This window comes from Abramis brama (genome assembly GCF_963993115.1).
Source record: "Abramis brama genome assembly, chromosome: 2".
Lineage (NCBI taxonomy): Eukaryota > Metazoa > Chordata > Actinopteri > Cypriniformes > Leuciscidae > Abramis > Abramis brama.
The window spans coordinates 59,057,705-59,077,583 of record NC_139964.1 but is presented as its reverse complement, the minus strand read 5'-3'; the positions used below and the strand labels follow the sequence as shown (position 1 = coordinate 59,077,583).

At 39.5% G+C, this 19,879-nt stretch overlaps 1 protein-coding gene across 1 annotated transcript in view; it reads right to left on the bottom strand.

The window, feature by feature from the left end:
• The window catches only part of sdk1b (sidekick cell adhesion molecule 1b), a gene marked incomplete at its 5' end in the record, with an annotated part of 224,774 nt that overhangs the window by 105,974 nt on the left and 98,921 nt on the right, over window positions 1-19,879 (bottom strand). Inside the window, one exon of the mRNA XM_084091359.1 lies at window positions 6,103-6,236. Coding sequence (XP_083947485.1) covers window positions 6,103-6,236 — 134 coding nt within the window. The remainder of the gene's footprint in view (window positions 1-6,102; window positions 6,237-19,879) is intronic.

Here is a 19,879-nt window from a genome sequence, read left to right as displayed (position 1 = left end):
ACATATTAATATCTGCTTAATATTTGTGTGGAAACTGATCAATCTTTTTCAGGATACTTTGATGAATATAAAGTTCAAAAGAACAGCATTTATTAGAAACAGAATCTTTTGTAACATTATAAATGTTTGTACAGTCACTTTTGATGAATTTAATGTGTCCTTCATTTGTGAATGGAAATATTAATTCATTTAAAAGAAATAAAGCAAATCTTACTGACCCCAAACTTTTGCCTAAACAATGCTTAATTTACTCAAGTTTAATTCCCTTTCAAGGGAACTTGCGCTGTGTCGATTGACACTAAGAGAACGCTTTGCGTGATGACGTCTTGAAGCACATGTAAAATCAGTGCAATGGTGTGACAGAACGTCAGAGGCGTGTGACATCATTAACCAGTAAACTATAAAACCTGCCCAAAACAGAGCAACGCTAGCTTCTGTGTCTTCAGTAGCGCTCATTGTGAAACTGTCCTTGTCTATTTGGTGTTGTTTTGTCTTTATATCCGAAATTCACGGTTCGGTTCGATACGATACACTGGTGTCACGGTTCGGTACGTTTTCGATACAGCAAAAAGAAAGAAATGCCAGATAAATTTCCTTGATTTAATTTTTTTAATTAAAACTAAGATCATAAAGTATGATCATTTTTTACTTTGAGCAATGATGGAGCTATACTTGACTCTTCTTAGGAGCATATAAAACAAAAACAGCTCCTTATAAAAAATTTAAATGTAATATTGTAGTAGTAATAAACAAGTAGTAGTAGTAGTTTATTTTATTTCAGATTAACATTTGAGGGCAGCAATTTTATTCATAATGTCAAAATAAAACTGACGTTACTTGAAAGCACAATGTTTCTTCCTGGTTTCCACGTCAGCGCTGTTTGATCCGTTAATAATGGAGAAATGTGAATGCTTCTCACTAGATCTCTTATTACTTAAGTGGCAAATTCAAATGCTTTCTTTACTGGATCTCTTAGCGCTGTGTAGTAACAGTGTCGCTTGATCAAGATTGGCTCGCGCTGCATTGATCCACACTGATAAACGGTCTGTGAAGCACAAAATAAGGAGGAGCGCAGTTTCATTTCGTTTTCATTACGTTTGTCATTTGATGTTGTGGTCTCGCCAGCGTCTCTTTCATTATGAGAGCGCTGGCCACGCGCCTACATTTGAAATAACGAACGCTAAGGCTCCCGTTCCCCAGGGCTCTGGTCCCGCTGCTGCCAAGGCACAGCGGCGATCACAGACATGGGGTTCGCAAATGGATCTATCAGCGGAGTTAGAGACAGGCCCAGCCTTATCTCTGCCTTCACCTGATAGATCCAGTGGCTTCTCTTAGGGTTTGGAAGCACGCTCTGCGGTTCCTTCCGCCGATTGAGGCACAGACACCGCAACTATCTAGTTCTGAGGAACTGGACGTTGTCAGTGTCGATGCAAGAGATTCTGAGGATTTGCCACCTCAGTCTCATGCATTTGAAGAGCTGGTTGAGGTTGTGACAAGAGCGGTTGAAAGACTGAGTATTGACTGGCCAGCAGATAAACAGGATGTTCTTTTCAAAAGTAAAATGGACGAACGCTTCCTACCATCACGGTCACAACCTCAATGCCGAGGCCTACCGTTTTTCCCCGATCTCCACACCAAGGTGTCGAAATTGTGGGAGAAACCGGTTTCATGTAGGAGTATAGTGCACAAAAATCCAATTATTCCTCTATATCTAACAATAAAGAGCACGGTTATGGGGAGATGCCAAAAGTGGAAGAGAAGCTTGCAAGCTATTTCTCCCCCGAAGCGGCGTCTTCCCTTAAGGCCCCGGCATTACCCACTAAGCCAGTCAGAACCACATCATCACTAGTGGGTAATGTGACGACCTCTGCTGTTGATTTTGGGAATTGCTGTTTGGTACCTGAACCCACTAATAACTAATAAGTAACCAACTAGGCTGGGGACAGGGAGGGCGCTCTCACCCGCAGTCTTCAAAGGGTAAGACGGATCTGAGGACCGCCATTTTCTCTAAGAAGGCTGCGGGGAGGAGGTCCTGACGCACGAGGGCTCAGACCAATGAGGGCAGTCCCCCCTGAAGTGAAGCGGTCAACACCTCATTATGTACCTCACCTCACTTCGGTGCCCTCAGGGGACCGTTCTGCCAACCCTGCCACCTTGTGTGCTTCAGGGCGCAGCGGTCTCCAGCGAGCACATATCTCAAGGACCACCCAGAGCAGGTTCTGGTAATGGAACAAGAAGTGGAAACCCTGTTAGAGAAAGGGGCCATAGAATATGTACCTCCCTCCAACAGAGAAACCAGGTTCTACAGCCGGTATTTCATAGTTCCAAAGAAGGATGTTCTTTTTGGATCTTCGAGTGCTAAACGAGTCAGTCATACATATTCAAAATGTCAACACTGAGACAAATCGTGCCACAGATCAGATCCGAGGACTGGTTTGTCACGATAGATCTCAAGGACGCATACTTAATATATCCATCCTTCCATATCACAGGAAGTTCCTGAGGTTTGCTTTCGGGAGCAAAGCTTACCAATATCGAGTTCTTCCGTTCAGCCTAGCACTATCACCCCGCACTTTCACGAAATGCGTAGATGCAACTCTGGTGCCTCTGCGCCTGCAGGGTATTCACATCATGAACTACATCAACGATTGGTTGATTCTGGCTCAGTCGCATCAGATGGCGGTTCAGCATCGAGATGTCGTTCTCGCCCACATGAAAGAGTTGGGGTTACGGCTAAACGGCAAAAAGAGTGTGCTTTGTCCACTACAGAGGACCAATTTTCTTGGCGTGGTGTGGGACTCAATGTTGATGTAGGCACGCCTGTCACCGGCATGCATAGAGTCCATCCTTTCAGCTGTGAAAAGAATAAAGCTAGGCCAGTCACTCACTGTCAAACAGTTTCAGAGGCTGTTGGGTCTGATGGCAGCAGCGTCCAATGTGATACCTTTTGGACTGTTGTACATGAGACCCCTGCAGTGGTGGCTCAGGACCAAAGGGTTTTCCCCTGAGGGGCAACCCCTTTCGCATGATCAAGGTTACGAGGTGATGCTTACGTACCCTGGTTATGTGGAAGTAACCTTGGTTCCTGTCCCAGGGTCCCGTGTTGGGAGCTTCTTGTCGTCGCAAGAAGCTAGCAACAGATGCCTCTCTCATGGGCTGGGTAGCGATCGTAGAAGGACGCTTGACTCGGGGTCTGTGGAGGGACCACCATCTCTCATGGCACATCAACCATCTGGAGAAGTTGGCTGTATTTCTTGCTCTAAAGAATTCCCTCGCAGATCTCAGGGGCCATCATGTGCATCATGTGTCACTCAGAGCGGTTTACATCCCTGGGGCCTAGAATATAGGAGCAGACATCCTATCGAGACAGGGGCTGAGGCCCGGGGATTGGAGGCTCCACCCCGAGGTGATGGAGCAGATATGGAGGGTGTTTGGCCAGGCACAAGTGGATCTGTTTGCATCTCGAGAGACGTCTCATTGTCCACTTTGGTTCTCTCTCACGCATCCAGCTCCTCTTGGACTGGATGTTATGGTACAAACGTGGCCGAGGCTCTGCTCCCAGGAGTTCTGGAAAGAGTTTGCTGCTCATAGGGACAGGTCTCTCAACTGAGGTTGTAAAGACCATTCTACATTCCAGAGCTCCTTCCACGAGGAAACTTTATGCCTTGAAGTAGAGAGTTTTCACTTCATGGTGTAGTGACCGTCAGTTGGACCCAGTTTACTGCCCGGTTGGTACAGTGCTGGAGTTCCTGCAGGAGCGGTTCACTGCAGGTCTATCCCCGTCCACTTTGAAGGTTTATGTGGTGGCCATAGGTGCTTACCACATTCCTTTGGGTGGAACGTCTTTGGGTAAAGATCCGTTGGTATCTCGTTTCCTCCGTGGTACTCTGAGGCTGAGGCCTGCAGCTCGTACCAGGGTGCTGACATGGGATCTGGCCATTGTCCTTCAAGGCCTTTCCCTGGCTCCCTTCGAGCCACTGGAGGAGGTTCCGGCTAAGTTCCTGACCCTAAAAGCTTTGTTCCTCCTCGCTATCACTTCTCTTAAAAGGATAGGAGATTTGCAAGCACTGTCGGTTGCACCCTTGTGCTTGGAATTTGCACCTGGCATAGTTAAAGCGTTCCTTCATCCTAGACCAGGTTATGTTCCAAAGGTCCCCACTAATGTGGCCAGATCTATCATGCTGCAGGCCATTTGTCCTCCTCCCTTCCAGAACTCGGACCAGGAAAAGAAAAATCTGCTATGCCCAGTCAGGGCGCTAGATGCCTATGTCCACAGAGCTGCCCTGTGGCGTAAATCTGAACAGTTTTTTGTATGTTTTGGGCCCCCTAACAAAGGGTCACCTGCATCTAAGCAGAGAATGAGCAAGAGGGTGGTTGAGGCTATCTCACTTGCTTATGAATCGGTCGGACAGCCTTCACCTATGGCTGTCCGTTCCCATTCTACTAGGAGTATGGCGGCAAAGGCCTCCAAGGCCCTTATAACAGGAGTTGCTCTCCAAGATATTTGTGATGCGTCCTCACCGCACACATTTGTAAGGTTCTACTCTTTGAACTTGGACTCTACACCAGGGTCCCAGGTGCTCTTCTCGCGATTTCACACTGGACAGACACACCCTTGAAAGGGAACGCCTCGGATACGACTGTAACCGAGGTTCCCTGAAGAGGGAACGAGACGCTGCATCACCTTGCCATATCTCCTATGTACCTGTCAGCGACTACTTCAGACTTTTACGAAGTTAGCACTGCTCTGTTTTGGGCAGGTTTTATAGTTTCCTGGTTCATGATGTCACCCGCCTCTGGCGTTCCATGACACCATTGGACTGATTTTACATGTGCTTCAAGACATCATCACGTGAAGTGTTCCCTTAGCGTCAATCGACGTAGCGTCTCGTTCCCTCTTCAGGGAGCCGAGGTTACAGTCGTAACCGAGGCGTTCTGTTTCTATTACAATTCCTTCACTTACAAACATCTATTCCTATGCTGTTCTATCTACCTCTACCACAAACTTTAAAACACAAACCAAACACCAATATCTGTCAAATCTAAGTACGTCCTGTGTTTTAAATTTGAATATACCAGCAACCAAAGAATCGCCCCTCTAAAAGTCTTATGGACCAATATGGACAAATAATTAAAAAAAAATCCCAAAAGCTCTTAAAATTCTTAAAGGTCAATACAGAGGGGCATACAAATAATTCTAATCAATTAATTAAAAAGCAGTGATCTTTGGGTTAAAAAAGCCTCCTGCTGTCAGCTCTCTACTCATTGCTGCTTTGTTTTTCTCCCGCTTGTGTCCTTGTCATATTCATTCAACTCAAAACTCTGTTTGTGAAATTTCAGTTCCTTTAAAACAACTTTCAACATCTCCTTTGCGTCTCCAACTAAATTTTTTATTAGAAAAAATGACAATTCTCCAAATGGTGGATTTGACTGACAGTTGTGAACCTCTTATCCCCAAAAACACTGCAGAAAAACTAATGACTAAAAGAGATGATTTTCATGTGGAACACTTTCCTTAACCTTGTTAAGAACCTTGTTCCTCTAGTTTTACAATCATTTTGAAATGAAATTTAGCAAGTTCTTCTGCAGAGTACTTTTTTGTCACAGCACTTTAAAAAGTAGCTGGTTGTTTAAACAAAGGTATGAAAAAAATCCAGCTTTAATTAGGAGTTAAAACAACTCTCTCCTTCAGTCCCAGTAGAAGGACAAAATTAATATCCTTTAAAAACCAAACGACAGAATGTGCCACACAACACGCGCGGTTGTTTCAGCAGCATATTGACAGTACAGAGAAATGAGATGGTTGAAAATGTGAAAGGTGAATCAGAGGGTCAATGTGTTTAATTTAAAAGCACATCCACTTCACAAAAAAAGTCAATATTTTGTCCCAGAGAGCCAATCTGAATGAGAACAACATGAAAAATATTACCATTTCACATCACAATTTTAATCACACCACACAATCACAGAAGATAACATAAAAAAATAGGCCTATATATATATATAAATATAATCTATCATTGATGACCCATCAATTACAGATTAACGTATTTTACAAGATTACATATTACACAACCATATATACATACTGTAAAAACTTACTTGCTATACTCAGGTAAATTGAAGGGCTGGTTTTGTTTTCTCCATTGCGTTCATTAACAGCCTGTACGTAATACCGTCCTGCGTCTGCTGCTGTCGTACCCAACACCACGAGCTGATTGTCCAATGTTATTGCTCTGAAACCAAAAGAGAAACACACAAAACACATGTAAGAATGGTGAACAAGACTGTCCACTTGCGTTTTCATTTCCTTTTTAATCTCAGGGTGACCTGTACCAAATCAATTTGCTTATTTGTAAAACTGAGCCAAGTGAAGTACTAATGAAAGCACATGAGTGTTTCATTATTTTAGTTCTGGATGGCCTCATCGGCGAGAGGGCAACGTGATAATTACTCGTTTCAGCACACGTGCACAAATCAATACATCACTGGACACAATGAAAAATGAATGCGCACAAACACACATACATGTCCACTTACATTAACCAAGGCTTTTCACCACTTTTTGAACTGATATTTTTATCTCTCTCGAGGACAGGGAAAAAAATAACTCACCAAAGAAAAACACAACAAAATGAATAAGGAAAGAAGGGAGAGTGGGTTTTCATGTTCCTCTATGGCCGGTGTTCAATAGCGCTCTTGTGAGAAACGTCAATAGAGCTTTCAAATTTTCACACACACATGACACAATCACACCTTTATATGAGGCGAGTTTTTAGAAGCACTAAGAGCTCCATACTGTTGTCACCATAAAAGAAGTGTCACTGCCACAACTAGAAGTGCCACACCCAGTGAAACTGCTGAAAGCCCCGGACAAAATGACATTACTGTCTGTCAGAACTCCACAGAGTTTTTAGACTGCTGCTGAAAAGCCTTGTCTAAAAAAGTGAAGGAAACAGGGAGAAAAAATACAGACAGATGCTTACACACATCAACTTTTAATTCAAATATAGTATACTATATACAGTTGATATAGAAAGTCTACACAACCCTGTTAAAATGCCAGGTTCTTGTGATGTAAAAGAATGAGACAAAGATAAATCATGTCAGAACTTTTTCCACCTTTAATGTGACCTATAACGTGAACAATTCAATTGAAAAAAACTGAAATCTTTGAGGGGGAAAAGTAAAAAAACCTCACAATAACCTGGTTGCATAAGTGTGCACACCCTTAAACTAATACTTTGTTGAAGCACCTTTTGATTTTATTACAGCACTCTTTTTGGGTAGGAGTCTATTAGCATGGCACATCTTGGCGTGGCAATATTTGCCCACTCTTCTTTGCAAAAGCGCTCCAACTCTGTCAGATTGTCGAGGACATCTCCTGTGCACAGCCCTCTTCAGATCACCCCACATATGTTCAATTGGATTCAGGTCTGGGCTCTGGCTGGGCCATTCCAAAACGTTAATCTTCTTCTGGTGAAGCCATGCTTTTGTGGATTTGGATGTGTGCTTTGGGTCGTTGTCGTGCTGAAAGGTGAACTTCCTCTTCAACGGACGCCTGAAGGTTTTGTACCAAAATTGCCTGGTATTTGGAACTGTTCATAATTCCCTCCACCCTGACTAATGCCCCGGTTCCAGCTGAAGAAAAACAGCCCCAAAGCATGACGCTGCCACCACCATGCTTCACTGTGGGTATGGTGTTCTTTGGGTAATGTGCAGTGCAAACATACCTTATGGAATTATGGCCAAAAAGTTCAACCTTGGTTTCATCAGACATAACACATTTTCCCACGTGCTTTTGGGGGACTTGATGTTTGTTTTTGCAAACTTCAGCCGGGCCCTACCCCATATCCCATTCATATGAACAATACGGGAGATTGTTGTCACATGTAGCACACAGCCAGTACTTGCCAGAAATTGCTGTAGGCCTCTTGGAAGCCTCCCTGACCAGTTTTCTTATCGTCTTTTCATCAATTTTGGAGGGACGTCCAGTTCTTGGTAATGTCTCTGTTGTGCCATATTGTTGTGCCATATTTTCTCCACTTGATGATGACTGTCTTCACTCTGTTCCATGGTATATCTAATGCTTTGGAAATTCTTTTGTACCGTTCTCCTGACTGATATCTTTCAACAATGAGATCCCTCTGATGCTTTGGAAGCTCTCTGTGGACCATGGCTTTTACTCTGAGATGCAACTAAGAAAATGTCAGAAAAATCCTACTAGAACAGCTGAACTTTATTTGTGATTAATCAAAGTCACTGTAAATGATGGCAGGTGTGTAATGACTTCTATTTAACATTTGAGTTTGAATGTGATTGGATAATTCTGAACACAGGTCATAATGCATTGGATATTGCAACCAGGTCACTGTAAGGTTTTTATTTTTCATTTTTCCCCCTCAAAGATTTCAGTTTGTTTTTCAATTGAATTGTTCACATTATAGGTCACATTAAAAGTGAAAAACGTTCTGACACGATTTATCTTTGTCTCATTCTTTTACATCACAAGAACCTGGCATTTTAACAGGGGTGTGTAGACTTTTTATATCCACTGTATATATATATATGTGTGTGTGTGTGTGTGTGTGTGTTGTGATACCAAATAGGGTATGTTGTCGCAATGAGGACTTGTTGTTTTTAACACAGGTTTGAAAAGAATAATTTTCAAAAAAAAAAAAGTGGTGTCTTCCACAAAATATGTATATTTAAAATGACTTTTCAGCTAAATTTAAATAGCAAAATAAATATGAAATTTATGAAACTACAAAAATGGAAAGGGTGACACAAAACAACCATTGTTTTCAACATCAGAAATTACAAATAATTAACTATATAAAATTACAATTTGCCCCGGTCTGACATTATTCTGAAAAATACTTTTGTCCTGAGAATACAGTTTATCATTTCTGTGAAAATCTACCTACATTATATAATATCATATTATAGTCTGAATGAATGCTAGTGTAGTTCAATTATGTTCACTTGTGTACACAAAAATATGATGATATTGACATTTTATTTTGGAAGACCAAATTAAAATCAAACAAATAAAATCTATAATCTGAAAGAGCTGTTTCAAACTAATGAACACGCATTTATTATAGTTAATGGGATACAGCCCTAACATAAAATCAACATTTATTTATTGTTGTATTCGATTAAGATGTACATTAGTAGTTGTCCATTTAGTAGTGCGCAAGTTATACTTTTAAAAGTTGAAAGTTCCCTTTCATTGTAATAGCATGAAAAGAAGCGACAAAAGAGCACTTTTGCTGTCTTTGAAATTCTCTATGTTCCAGGGAAAAAAGTCTTACAGGTTTGAGGTGAGTAAATGCTACTAGAATATTCATTTTTTGAGTGAACTATCCCTTTAACACGAAAGTACAGGAGTCTGTTCTTACAGTGCTTGTATGGTGAAGTTATCATTTCCATTATATAACCATAAAACATGGTGGAAATTCCAGGTGGAAGGATACTGTTGGGATTACACACTGAAGGGCTGCTGTGAGCAGACTCTTCCAGCACTGCTTTGACTCAACCTCAATAATTTAAATTACATCTAAGAATAAAAATGATGCTGTAGCAACTCAAATAATGACAAAGATGACGATGAAGAGGAGAAAAAAACCCCCCATTTGTCGTGACTTTGACTATTCGTTTATGTAAGTGTAATTTCTCCCAAATCCTGACGCAATGGCAGACCTCCGAAACGGTGGCCAAAGCCTACAGTAATCTAAAAACAGAGGAGCTCAGTGTTTTAATGCATGAGCCACCGTGTAATGTCAATAAAGTCCAGTCATGGGTGACTGTCCACATTTAAATATATAGAGCTCTTTTGTCGACATTTCAGCGAGCGGGTTCATTTTGATTACTGGACACATTTGCTAATGCATGTACGCACATACAGACTCAAGGTGAAAGAGGAGGAACCATTAGAAACTAAACAGCCTACAGTATACTCTGACTTCAATATGGCAGAGCTTTTAGGGCAGGAAATGTGAATCAGACAAGCAAACAAGCGGTAAAACAAGAGAGATGGAGAGAAGGATAAGCCTCTGAGATATTTAATGGGCACTGGATGTTGTTCATATGGAGTTCAAGGTGAAATAAAGTCAGAGAGACAGAGAGAGGACAGACTGGGAAAGAGAGAAACCACATGAAAACGTCAAGAATAAGCGTTTTAATCTATCTCCTGTAAGGAAAAAAAAATCCCTTTGAACTCAGAGTGTTTAATTCCAGCCTCTCCATCCAGGGGAAAAAAAAGAGGGAAGGAAAGGGAAAATGAAAAAAGAGAAGTCTTGCACTCGGTCCAAAATGAATCCACAGTGGAAAAATCCCAGCATGGGATGTTTTCACACTTTCAGCTTTAACTTTAAAATATAAGATATTCCAGGCCTTCAACTAATACTTTCATCCTAGATTTAAGAAAGTTAAGTGTAAGGTGAAGTGTGTTATGGTCCAGATTCAATTTAGCTAATTTTACACATTTAAATAGATAGTTTACCTAAAACTAATTTACTCATTTACTTACTCTCACGCTGTTCCAAATCTGAATGACGTACTGTACTTTCTTCTGTAGAAAACGAAAGAATTTTGGACCCCACTGTAGTCAAACAGGGATTTTTGGCTAAACTATCCCTTTAATATCCCTTAAAAATGATCACTTTTAAAACATCTACTATGTACATCTATAATTAGATGTTTGTGATTTCTAAGTTGATTGCAATTTTGCCAGAACAGACGTTTAATTTGAAGTGAAAAAGAGCAGTAAGTGAGTTTGGAAAAACCTGTTTGGAAAGCACAATTACTTTCATGATTCTGATTTGTCTCGCTAGTGGAGCAGAAATCACTTTTATTCTTTTGAAACACACCAACTGTAGCTTTGGCAGGGAATGAGTTAAACCATACACAACGAGTGCACTAAATACTTAACAGCAGTGCTGAAATTATTATAAGGTTGTGACAATAGGGAAAAATAGAGGAATAGAGAGCAGCATTGGAAAGAAAGACAGGCAGACTAACAAATTGAGTTTCCAAGCCAGGAAACTGTACTTCGACTAAATTTGACTTTAAAATTGCTCCCAAGGTCACAATAAACATACCTGTACACACAAAAAGAATGCACAATGTGAAGTATAAAGATAGAGAGGTAGAAAGGTAGAAAAGCATAGTGTTGAATATTTTTCAGTCATGTTAATCATAGAAAATACATCAAATGCAACATACAATACACTGTTAATTGGTCAAATATGCAACTCTATATAGCTTGCTTAATGCACATATTAAAGATTCCTACAGGATCATTGCATAAAATGAGTAATTATGCAATGAAGGACATTAGTGTGCTGTGTATTAATGTGGGAGTAAATAGCAGGTGGTGAATTCCAGCTGTAAACGCTAGCTTCACAACAGCCAGCGTTTAGCAGGGATGTTGTTCGGTTGTTAATGAGGATTACTGTCCTTGTGCATGGTTATTTTTGTGCTTATGGTTATGAAAGTATTTCAAAGTGGTGATGACTCGTATGAAGGCGTATTGTTGGATGTTGTAGATGTCCTGGAGGTAAGGGGATGTACATACATCTGTGCCGTTTTTAATTGTTGGTCTATATATACGTAAGCAGCAGATATTTTTACCTTGTGCATTATGTGTTGCACCATGAGCATCATGTTTTTGAAGCCATAGTTCCGTAGTTTTTCCTCTTTGTCGCCATATCTCTGTTTGAAATCTGCAATTGCAGTTATTCGCGGAATTATCAACTTTACGTGGGTTGTGCCTCGGCACAGCGCGGATGAATCCAATGTTTTGAGGAGAATGTGAGGCTGTCAGTCGCCGCGCCGGTGTGGCGACTGTCATTCGGAATCACAGATTCTACTTTTTGGAAGTATGACCGACATAAGAATTTTCACCAGAAAATGTCATCTGAACAAGAATGTAACATCCACTTTTGTTCTGACCAACTAGCATTGCAGTAAATCACGCTGATTAAATCTAACGATCGATTATGATATCACGTCAAACCGTGCAAATTATACTTTGTTCTCAAATTGTTAATGTTAACAACATCAGCATTGCGTGACTACATTTAATGCCCTTCCGATATTTATCCTTGTTTTCGCATGGGCCCGGTTACAGTCTCTTTTTTTCTGTAGCCACTCCGAAGTCCAAAAGAAGTCATTTGCATTTTACAACGGGTGAATCTCCAGTTGTCACTGGTGATTGTCGTTTGAACCTTTCTGGATCCGCCATCAAATTGCTAAGTTTAATTATATCAAGTGCTGTGAGAAAAGGCTATAAATCTCCACCTCCAACATCCTCTCACAATATAGCCTACTAGCCGAGACACCTTCTTTACTGTATGTGTATAGATGTGACGTAATGACGCAAAGACATGCTCGAATTTCCCGCGGAAATCCACCAGTACCACTGGAACTGAAAACATTATTACAAGCTTACTGTTTTGAATCGAGCTGAAGGCAAGCAGATAGTTTTGAACACCGGCTGGATATTTATTTTGGATCATTTTTAACCCAAAAAAGTTACGGACTGCAGCTTTAAGGTCCAAAAAAAAACTAAAAAAAAAACTTTCTAATAAGGTTTAGTTTAGTTCATTTTTAAGCATTATTTTATAGGTTAATTTTAATGTTTAAATATGCATTCTTAATTCATATTCTTTCATAATACATGATCTAATGCTAATTTAATACAACCCAAACAGAAATGAACCTAATTAATAATTCCTCAAAGAACCCGCAAAAATATATCATATTTTCCAGAAAACCATTCAGCAACACAACTGTTTTTAACATTGATAGAAATAAGAAATAAGCAGCAAATCAGCATATTAGAATGATTTCTGAAGGATCATGTGACACTGAAGACTGATGCTGAAAATTCAGCTTTGCCATCTCAGGAATAAATAACATTTTAAAATAGAAATAGACATTTAACATTGTAATAATATTTTATATTATTACTGTATTTTTGATCAAATACATGCAGCCATGTGTCACGTTTTGGTTTTGTCATTAGGTGTGTGCGACATCGGCTGCGGCTGGATGTATCCGATCAACGAGAGTAGCCGCGTGCAGGCGGGGAGGAGCTTCAAGCGGAGACGTGAAGTCGGACACTTTCTGGTTCCCGTAGTGACCACTCACGTGGTGTATACTTTACCACAGCTGAAGTGAAATAAATGCAATATTTGCCAAATAATTCACAGATGTTTCAGAGACATTTTCATTCAATACTTTATGTACTGCTTCATAGAGTGTCCGTTTGAACAAGAATAAAGTTCAACATAAGCTACTATCAATGAAGTGGAGTCTACGTTTTTTAATCAGTTTTAATTTGATAAACATGACACAATATACCATCGCAGCTACATGAAAAGAGTGTTTACTGTTATAAAAAATGATTTGTGAGCTTTAGAGGAACTAAAGGTGTTTGAATAAACACGAAACACACGTGATCGTTGTCATGCGGTGAATCCGGCCAATCGTGGAACAGCTGTGTCGTCATCAGAGCTCGAGCAGCCGCTCTTCAGAAGCTGTGCTGGCTGAGTTCTCCGGCTACTCTCGAATCGCTCTCGCGGTACTTTGATGGCACACGTCACAGTCACGTGGCGTCGGCGCTGTATCAAGTCGGACAAAATTTCTAACCGGCATGCACTGCTTCAAGTCAGCCGCCGATCGGTCTGCGCAGAGCTGCATGAAGTCGAACAAGCCTATTGTCATGTTTCTGTGTCTTGTCATGTGATTACCTGTTTGTCATTGGTTAATTGTCTGATCATTGTTCACAGGTGTCCCTTGTCTTGTAATTAGTCTGTGTATTTAAGCCCTTATGTTTGCCACGTGTCTTGGTCAAGTATTGTTTCATGTACACCACTGTGTCCATGTCCATGTCCATGTCCATAGTTTTCATGCCACGCCATGTCTTTGTGTCACGGTAGCCATTGACATCAAAAGTAAAAAAATTTTCATACTATGGAAGTCAATGTGGCTCATCAACTGTCTGGTTACCAACATAATTTAAATTATCTTCTTTTGTGTTGAAAAACAAAATGAGAAAGAGAGAAAGAAACTCATACAGGTTTGGAACAACATAAGTGTGAGTAAATGATGACAGAATTAAAATGTTTGGGTGAACTAACCCTTTAACTAATGTTATAACAAATTAAACCTTTTTTATAAAAAATGTATATATACTGTATATACTGTCGTAAATTACACATCAATGTCAGTTTTAAAATTATGTGAGGCACGGGACTACTTTGACCTGTCACGGTGTAGTGTGTTCCTGTGCAGTGAATGACCTGTACCAAACTGTTAAGACTATTGTGTAGACTGTATTTCTTCAGTTGTCACATAAAATACATCCTCTGTTGATCCTTCCCTTACGACAGTATCAGTGTTTGCTTCCCTCTTAAGGGCGAACTTAAGGACTCAACGGTGTTGACAGCTGAGCCACTGATGTTAAGGGTTGTGGGGGTTTGTGCGCCCTTCTTTAAGTCCACAATGATCACTCCAGGCTTCAGAGCAGTCAGCTTCAGGTTATTGTGTCACTAATAGGACACCAGCTGCTCAACATCCTGTCCTCAGGCAGATCTGTTTATGAGGCCACGCACTTAAAAATAAAGATTACAATTAGAGCCCAACAGGGTGTTACGGCCTGATGCCACTGGGGAAATATGTTACACAAAGACATTTTTATCATCTAGTTCTTTAAAATTAAATTACTTTTTTGAAAGTAAGAAATACTTTTATTCAGCAAGGACACATTCAATTGATCAAAAGTGACAATAAAGACATTTATAATGTTATAAAAGATTTCTATATGAAATAAATGCTGTGCTGACTAATAAATGGTGTTTAACTTTCTATTCATCAAATAATTCTGCCAAAAATCAAGGTTTCCACATAGCACAACTGCTTTCCACATTGATAACTATGAAAACTGTTTCTTGAGGACCAAATCAGCATATTAGAATGATTTCTGAAGGATCATATGACACTGAAAAAAGTTTTGACCGTTGAAATTGAAAACAGTTTTTTACTGTACTTAAACAATTTTACTGTATTTTTGGAATAAATAAACGCAGCTTTGAATGAAGCATGAACATCCTTTTTTAAGAAAGAAGGCCATACGGCATTAGAACAACACCAGGGTGAGTAAATGATGACTTACTTTTCATTTTTGGGTGAACTATCCCTTTAAAGGTGACATAACTGCAGTGTGTATATATATAAACAAAGCGTTATTGTGCGTTGGTGTGGAGTGGATGATAATGCAGTTATCGTTAAAGTCGTCATTCTTGGTGTGAACAGGCCTTTAGTGTTCTTTACACATAGTAACAGTTCTATTTAGAACTTTTTATGCTGAAATGGTTCTTTGTGTTGGAGTTAAGGGTTCTTTTTCCTGCCTTTTTGTTTTTTAAATCTCTTAACTGTCAAAAACTTCATTCAAAACAACCTGTTCTAGAGCAGTGTTGCTAACTTAGTGCATTGTCGCTAGATTAAGCGACTTTTCAGACCCCTTTAGCAACTTTTTTTCTTCTTCAAAAAAGCGCCTAGAGACAAATCTAGCGTTTGTTTTGGACAAACCTCAGTAACTTTCCAAATGTTGCCAGACAGTACTGTCCTACGAGCGGTCTTGCTTTCTCCCTGCCGTCACACGTCTCTGCATCTACCCTGTTCAGTGAATGACTGAGAGGAGCAGCAGCACATTCTGCGCACGGCAGCTGACAGACGTGAATGAGCAGTGTTGTTGCCACGGACTTATCACTTATCTGCTTCTCTTTTGTTTTATATTTAAAGAATTTGGGTCGACCATTTTAATTTCCATTTTTTTCTTGTGCTTATCACTTGTAATACTCACTATCAAAGAGCTTTAGTTCATCCAGTTTCTGTACTCTCTCAATTCAGATAATTTCACACATATACATTTTTTTGTCATTCACTATATCATACTCGTTCTATTGTCTAACAAAAAAAATATATAGGAAATGAGAGAGCAGCTTTATTGGACATTCGGCTATATTATAATATATTAAAATACAGTATGTGAGCATGAATTTGGAGAGAAAACATTAGGCAGGCAGAATGCAAGTATGACGTGATGACGTCATGAATATGCTAATTGACACATGACGTCATCTAGTGACATTTAGCGACTTTTTGGGCAGGCGTTAGCTACTTTCCTTCAAAAATAGTTGGCAACACTGGTCTGGAGATCAACAATCCAACTACACAAACTATCCTTAAAATCCTTCTTAAAATGTCAATACATTTTTACTTTCAAAATTGTAACTAACTGCATGTTTTCCTACCAATCATGTATTTTTTCCTCTTGTGTTTTATTTATTTGTGTTTTTTATGTTCAATGAAGTATTCAGCTAATGACTGTTGTTAGAGCACTGTACTACAATTTCACGTCAGTAAATGAGTACCTATTTGACACGACTTGCCATCAGCTTTTTAATGGAAAACCCTAATAGAGGCAACAAGGTATTACAAGACCAGGTAGATACAGGTGTAAAAAGCATAATATTAATAAATAATATAAATAACTAATACTAATGAAAATAAACTATTATTTAAATGGCTCTATATCGCACTTTCAAAACATGGTTCTTTATGAAACCTTTTAAAAAGGGTTCTATTTAGCACCAAAAAGGGTTCTGCTATTGTTACAAGACAAAGAACCCAAATCTGGCACTGTTGAGAACCAAAGAGCCAATTCAATCATCACAATCAGACAGAGAAGGAAGAGAAAAAAAAAAAAAAATTAAATGAGGGAGGGAGGGATGGAGAGAGAAAGTGAGAACTAGATGAAGGGAAGAGCAGTACACTGCGTGTGGAGATCTGAAGTTCAAAGAGTAATCAAGAGGAAAGAGTGAACATGGAAATGAAATTTCATGCAGATAAGAGCAACAAGAAGACCAATTTCAACACTCTTTTAGAAATCACATGCTTCTTCAAAACACAAACCAAACAACCAAACTAGACACGAATTGTACCTGCGTATAAAACTTTTTTCTCTCAGTTTTAACTTGCTAATTCTATCTGTTTTTGTAAATCTCTGTAGTCTTTTTAGGCGGCCTCCTAACTGTTCACTGACATGGAGACAAAGAACTAATCCCAGATTTGTTAACAATGCAAATCCAGCACGTTCAAGCACAAAGAGAGATCTGAAAGCTGACAGGAGGGATAAAATGCATACAAATCTAGTAGAAAATAAAAAAAATTCTAAGTCCTAAGGACTTAAGATGTCCACTAAATTGCCTTCCACGTTTCTTAAAGGGGACCTATTATGCCCCTTTTTATAAGATGTAATATAAGTCTTAGTTGTCCCCAGAATGTGTCTGAGAAGATTTCAGCTCAAAATACCCCACAGATCATGTATTATAGCATGTTGGAAATGTTGGAAAGACATGCTGTTTTCATGCATGTATCTTTAAATGCAAATGAGCTGCTGCTTTCCTGAAGAGAGCGGATCCTGTACAGCTCGTGTCTCGGAAACTCTGCCAAAAACTAGAACATCTGTTTGGTTTTGATTATCATCTCTATCACGGTCACGCTCACATGACATTGCAGTTCTTCTTCATCATGAAACTTTATTATCTGCATGCGTTTTAAATCCATATCTGTCTGAAACTTCTGATATATGGTTTTCTGAGCACACACATCCGAAGCAGGCACAGAAAGTTGGCTTTCAGACTGTGCGTCCCGTGAGTATTAAACTAAGTTCTCTTTCACGTCTTATTGCGCTTGAACTGTCAAATACACACAATGTTATGTCAAAAACACACAAAGTTCAAATAAACTATGGGTCGGTCATGAACGATTCGTTCATTTTGAACGAATCTTTAATATGACTCGGGACTACCGAGTTGTCTCAGAGAGTGATTTGTTCATTTTGTGTTGACCGCCCATGGAAACCAAAATGATTAGTTCATGTCTCGAGTCTTCGGGTTCGGGTCCGAGTCTTTCGTTCTTCCTGTCAGCGCTTCTGTGTTGTACATCACACGCATCACACACATGACCAGCATCAGCCAATAGTGAGCCTACGTGCTGACGTACAACACAGAAGCGCTGCGCTGTTTCACTACGTGAACTCACTCAGAGGCCCACACAGAAGAAAATGAATAGTTGAATAAAGTCGTTATTTTTGTTTTTTATTGCGCACAAAAAGTATTCTCGTCACTTGATAAACTTAAGGTTGAGCCACTGTAGTCACTTGGACTATTTTAAACATTGTCATTACTAACTTTTCAGGGCCGGTTTCAATAACATAGAAGCCTATGGAGGAGTGAGCCAGCTCTCAGATTTAATCAAAAATATCTTAATTTGTGTTCTGATGAAGAACGAAAGTCTTACGGGGTTGGAACAACATGAGGGTGAGTAATTACTGACAGAACTTTCATTTTTGGGTGAACTAACCCTTTAATTAATCGTTTCTGTTTCTCATAATTTGGCCTTTTCCTTGCATTGCCATTTTTTTCTTATTCTAAATGCAATCAACATTTATTATGTTTGGGGAATTTGGCTATCATGTAACATTTTAAATACATTCTGCTGAAATGAATGAAATGACTCGAAAAAAGATTTGTTCCTTTTGATGAACGAGATTCAAAGATCCGAGTCAGTAAAATGATCCGAACTTCCCACTACTAAAATAAACACAGTTGGTTATGTCTGTGAATGTAAACAGCAGGGAAAGAAATCGCATGTGTATATTAGATCTGTGTATTAAAGTGAAAGCAGCGTAATATTCAGTACCTACTGCTATATATGCTGTTAATATGAATCAAAAAAAGAAAAGAAAGAAAAACAGAAAATCACTCACTGCTCTTGATTTAATAAAAATAAATGTCTTATTTGAATGCTGCTGTTAAATGCTCTGGCGAGGAGCTAAACATGGCGGACTGTGTAAAGCTCACTCATGGCGGTCTATGCTAATAGGGCAGTTGTGGGCGGGGCCTGGGCATATGTGACATCACACTGCTAGAATCTGCAAAGGGCTTGTTCTGAGACACTGATTATGATTTATGGAGATTAAAACAAAGACGAGTGAGTGTATTTTTACCATTATTGGGTGGTTGTGTACACACACTGCCGACACACATTTATCTTCAAACACCATGTAAAAGTGAATTTTGAATGATGAGTCCCCTTTAAAACTTTTTTTTTTTTTTTTTTTTTTTTTTGTAGCTTTGTGCAGGGAACATAAAGTTTATGTTCCCTGCACAAAGCCACACATTAAAATAAAATAAAATAAAATCTTCAACATTTTCCCCTTTCAGTATACTGCACACTACATCTTTTTTGAGGTTGAAACAGAGCACATTATGCAATGATAAATGTACTACATTGTTGTCTCAAAACCTCACTAGGCTGCATGTTTAATTTAGTGTGTCACTTCCAGTTATGACATTTCTTTAATCCACTGTTGCATACATGCCAGTTTGGAACAACACAAGGATGAAAAAATAATTAAAATAATTAAGCATCAATCACAAAAAATAATTAAGCATCAATCACACTACATTGCTTAAACAATTTGCACTCTACTCACAATCACTATAACTCACTATAGATCTTGTTTCTTTGATAGAGTAACGCATTTCACGTACGAGTGGCCTTTGAAATGAAGACCGTCTTATAAGTTTGACTGACAGCCGGCGAGGTGAGCTATCCTCAGATGCTGACAGTAAAGCTTGATGAGTAGACGTGTCGACCCCGCTACTAACAGTCCAAGAATCTGAAGCGTGGCATCAACAACTGCAGGACGTGCCGGTTTCATTTAGAGAATCAATAAATGTCATAAAGCACATCATTGCCGTGGGGGCCAACTGATGAAATCAGTCTAAAGACAGTAGAC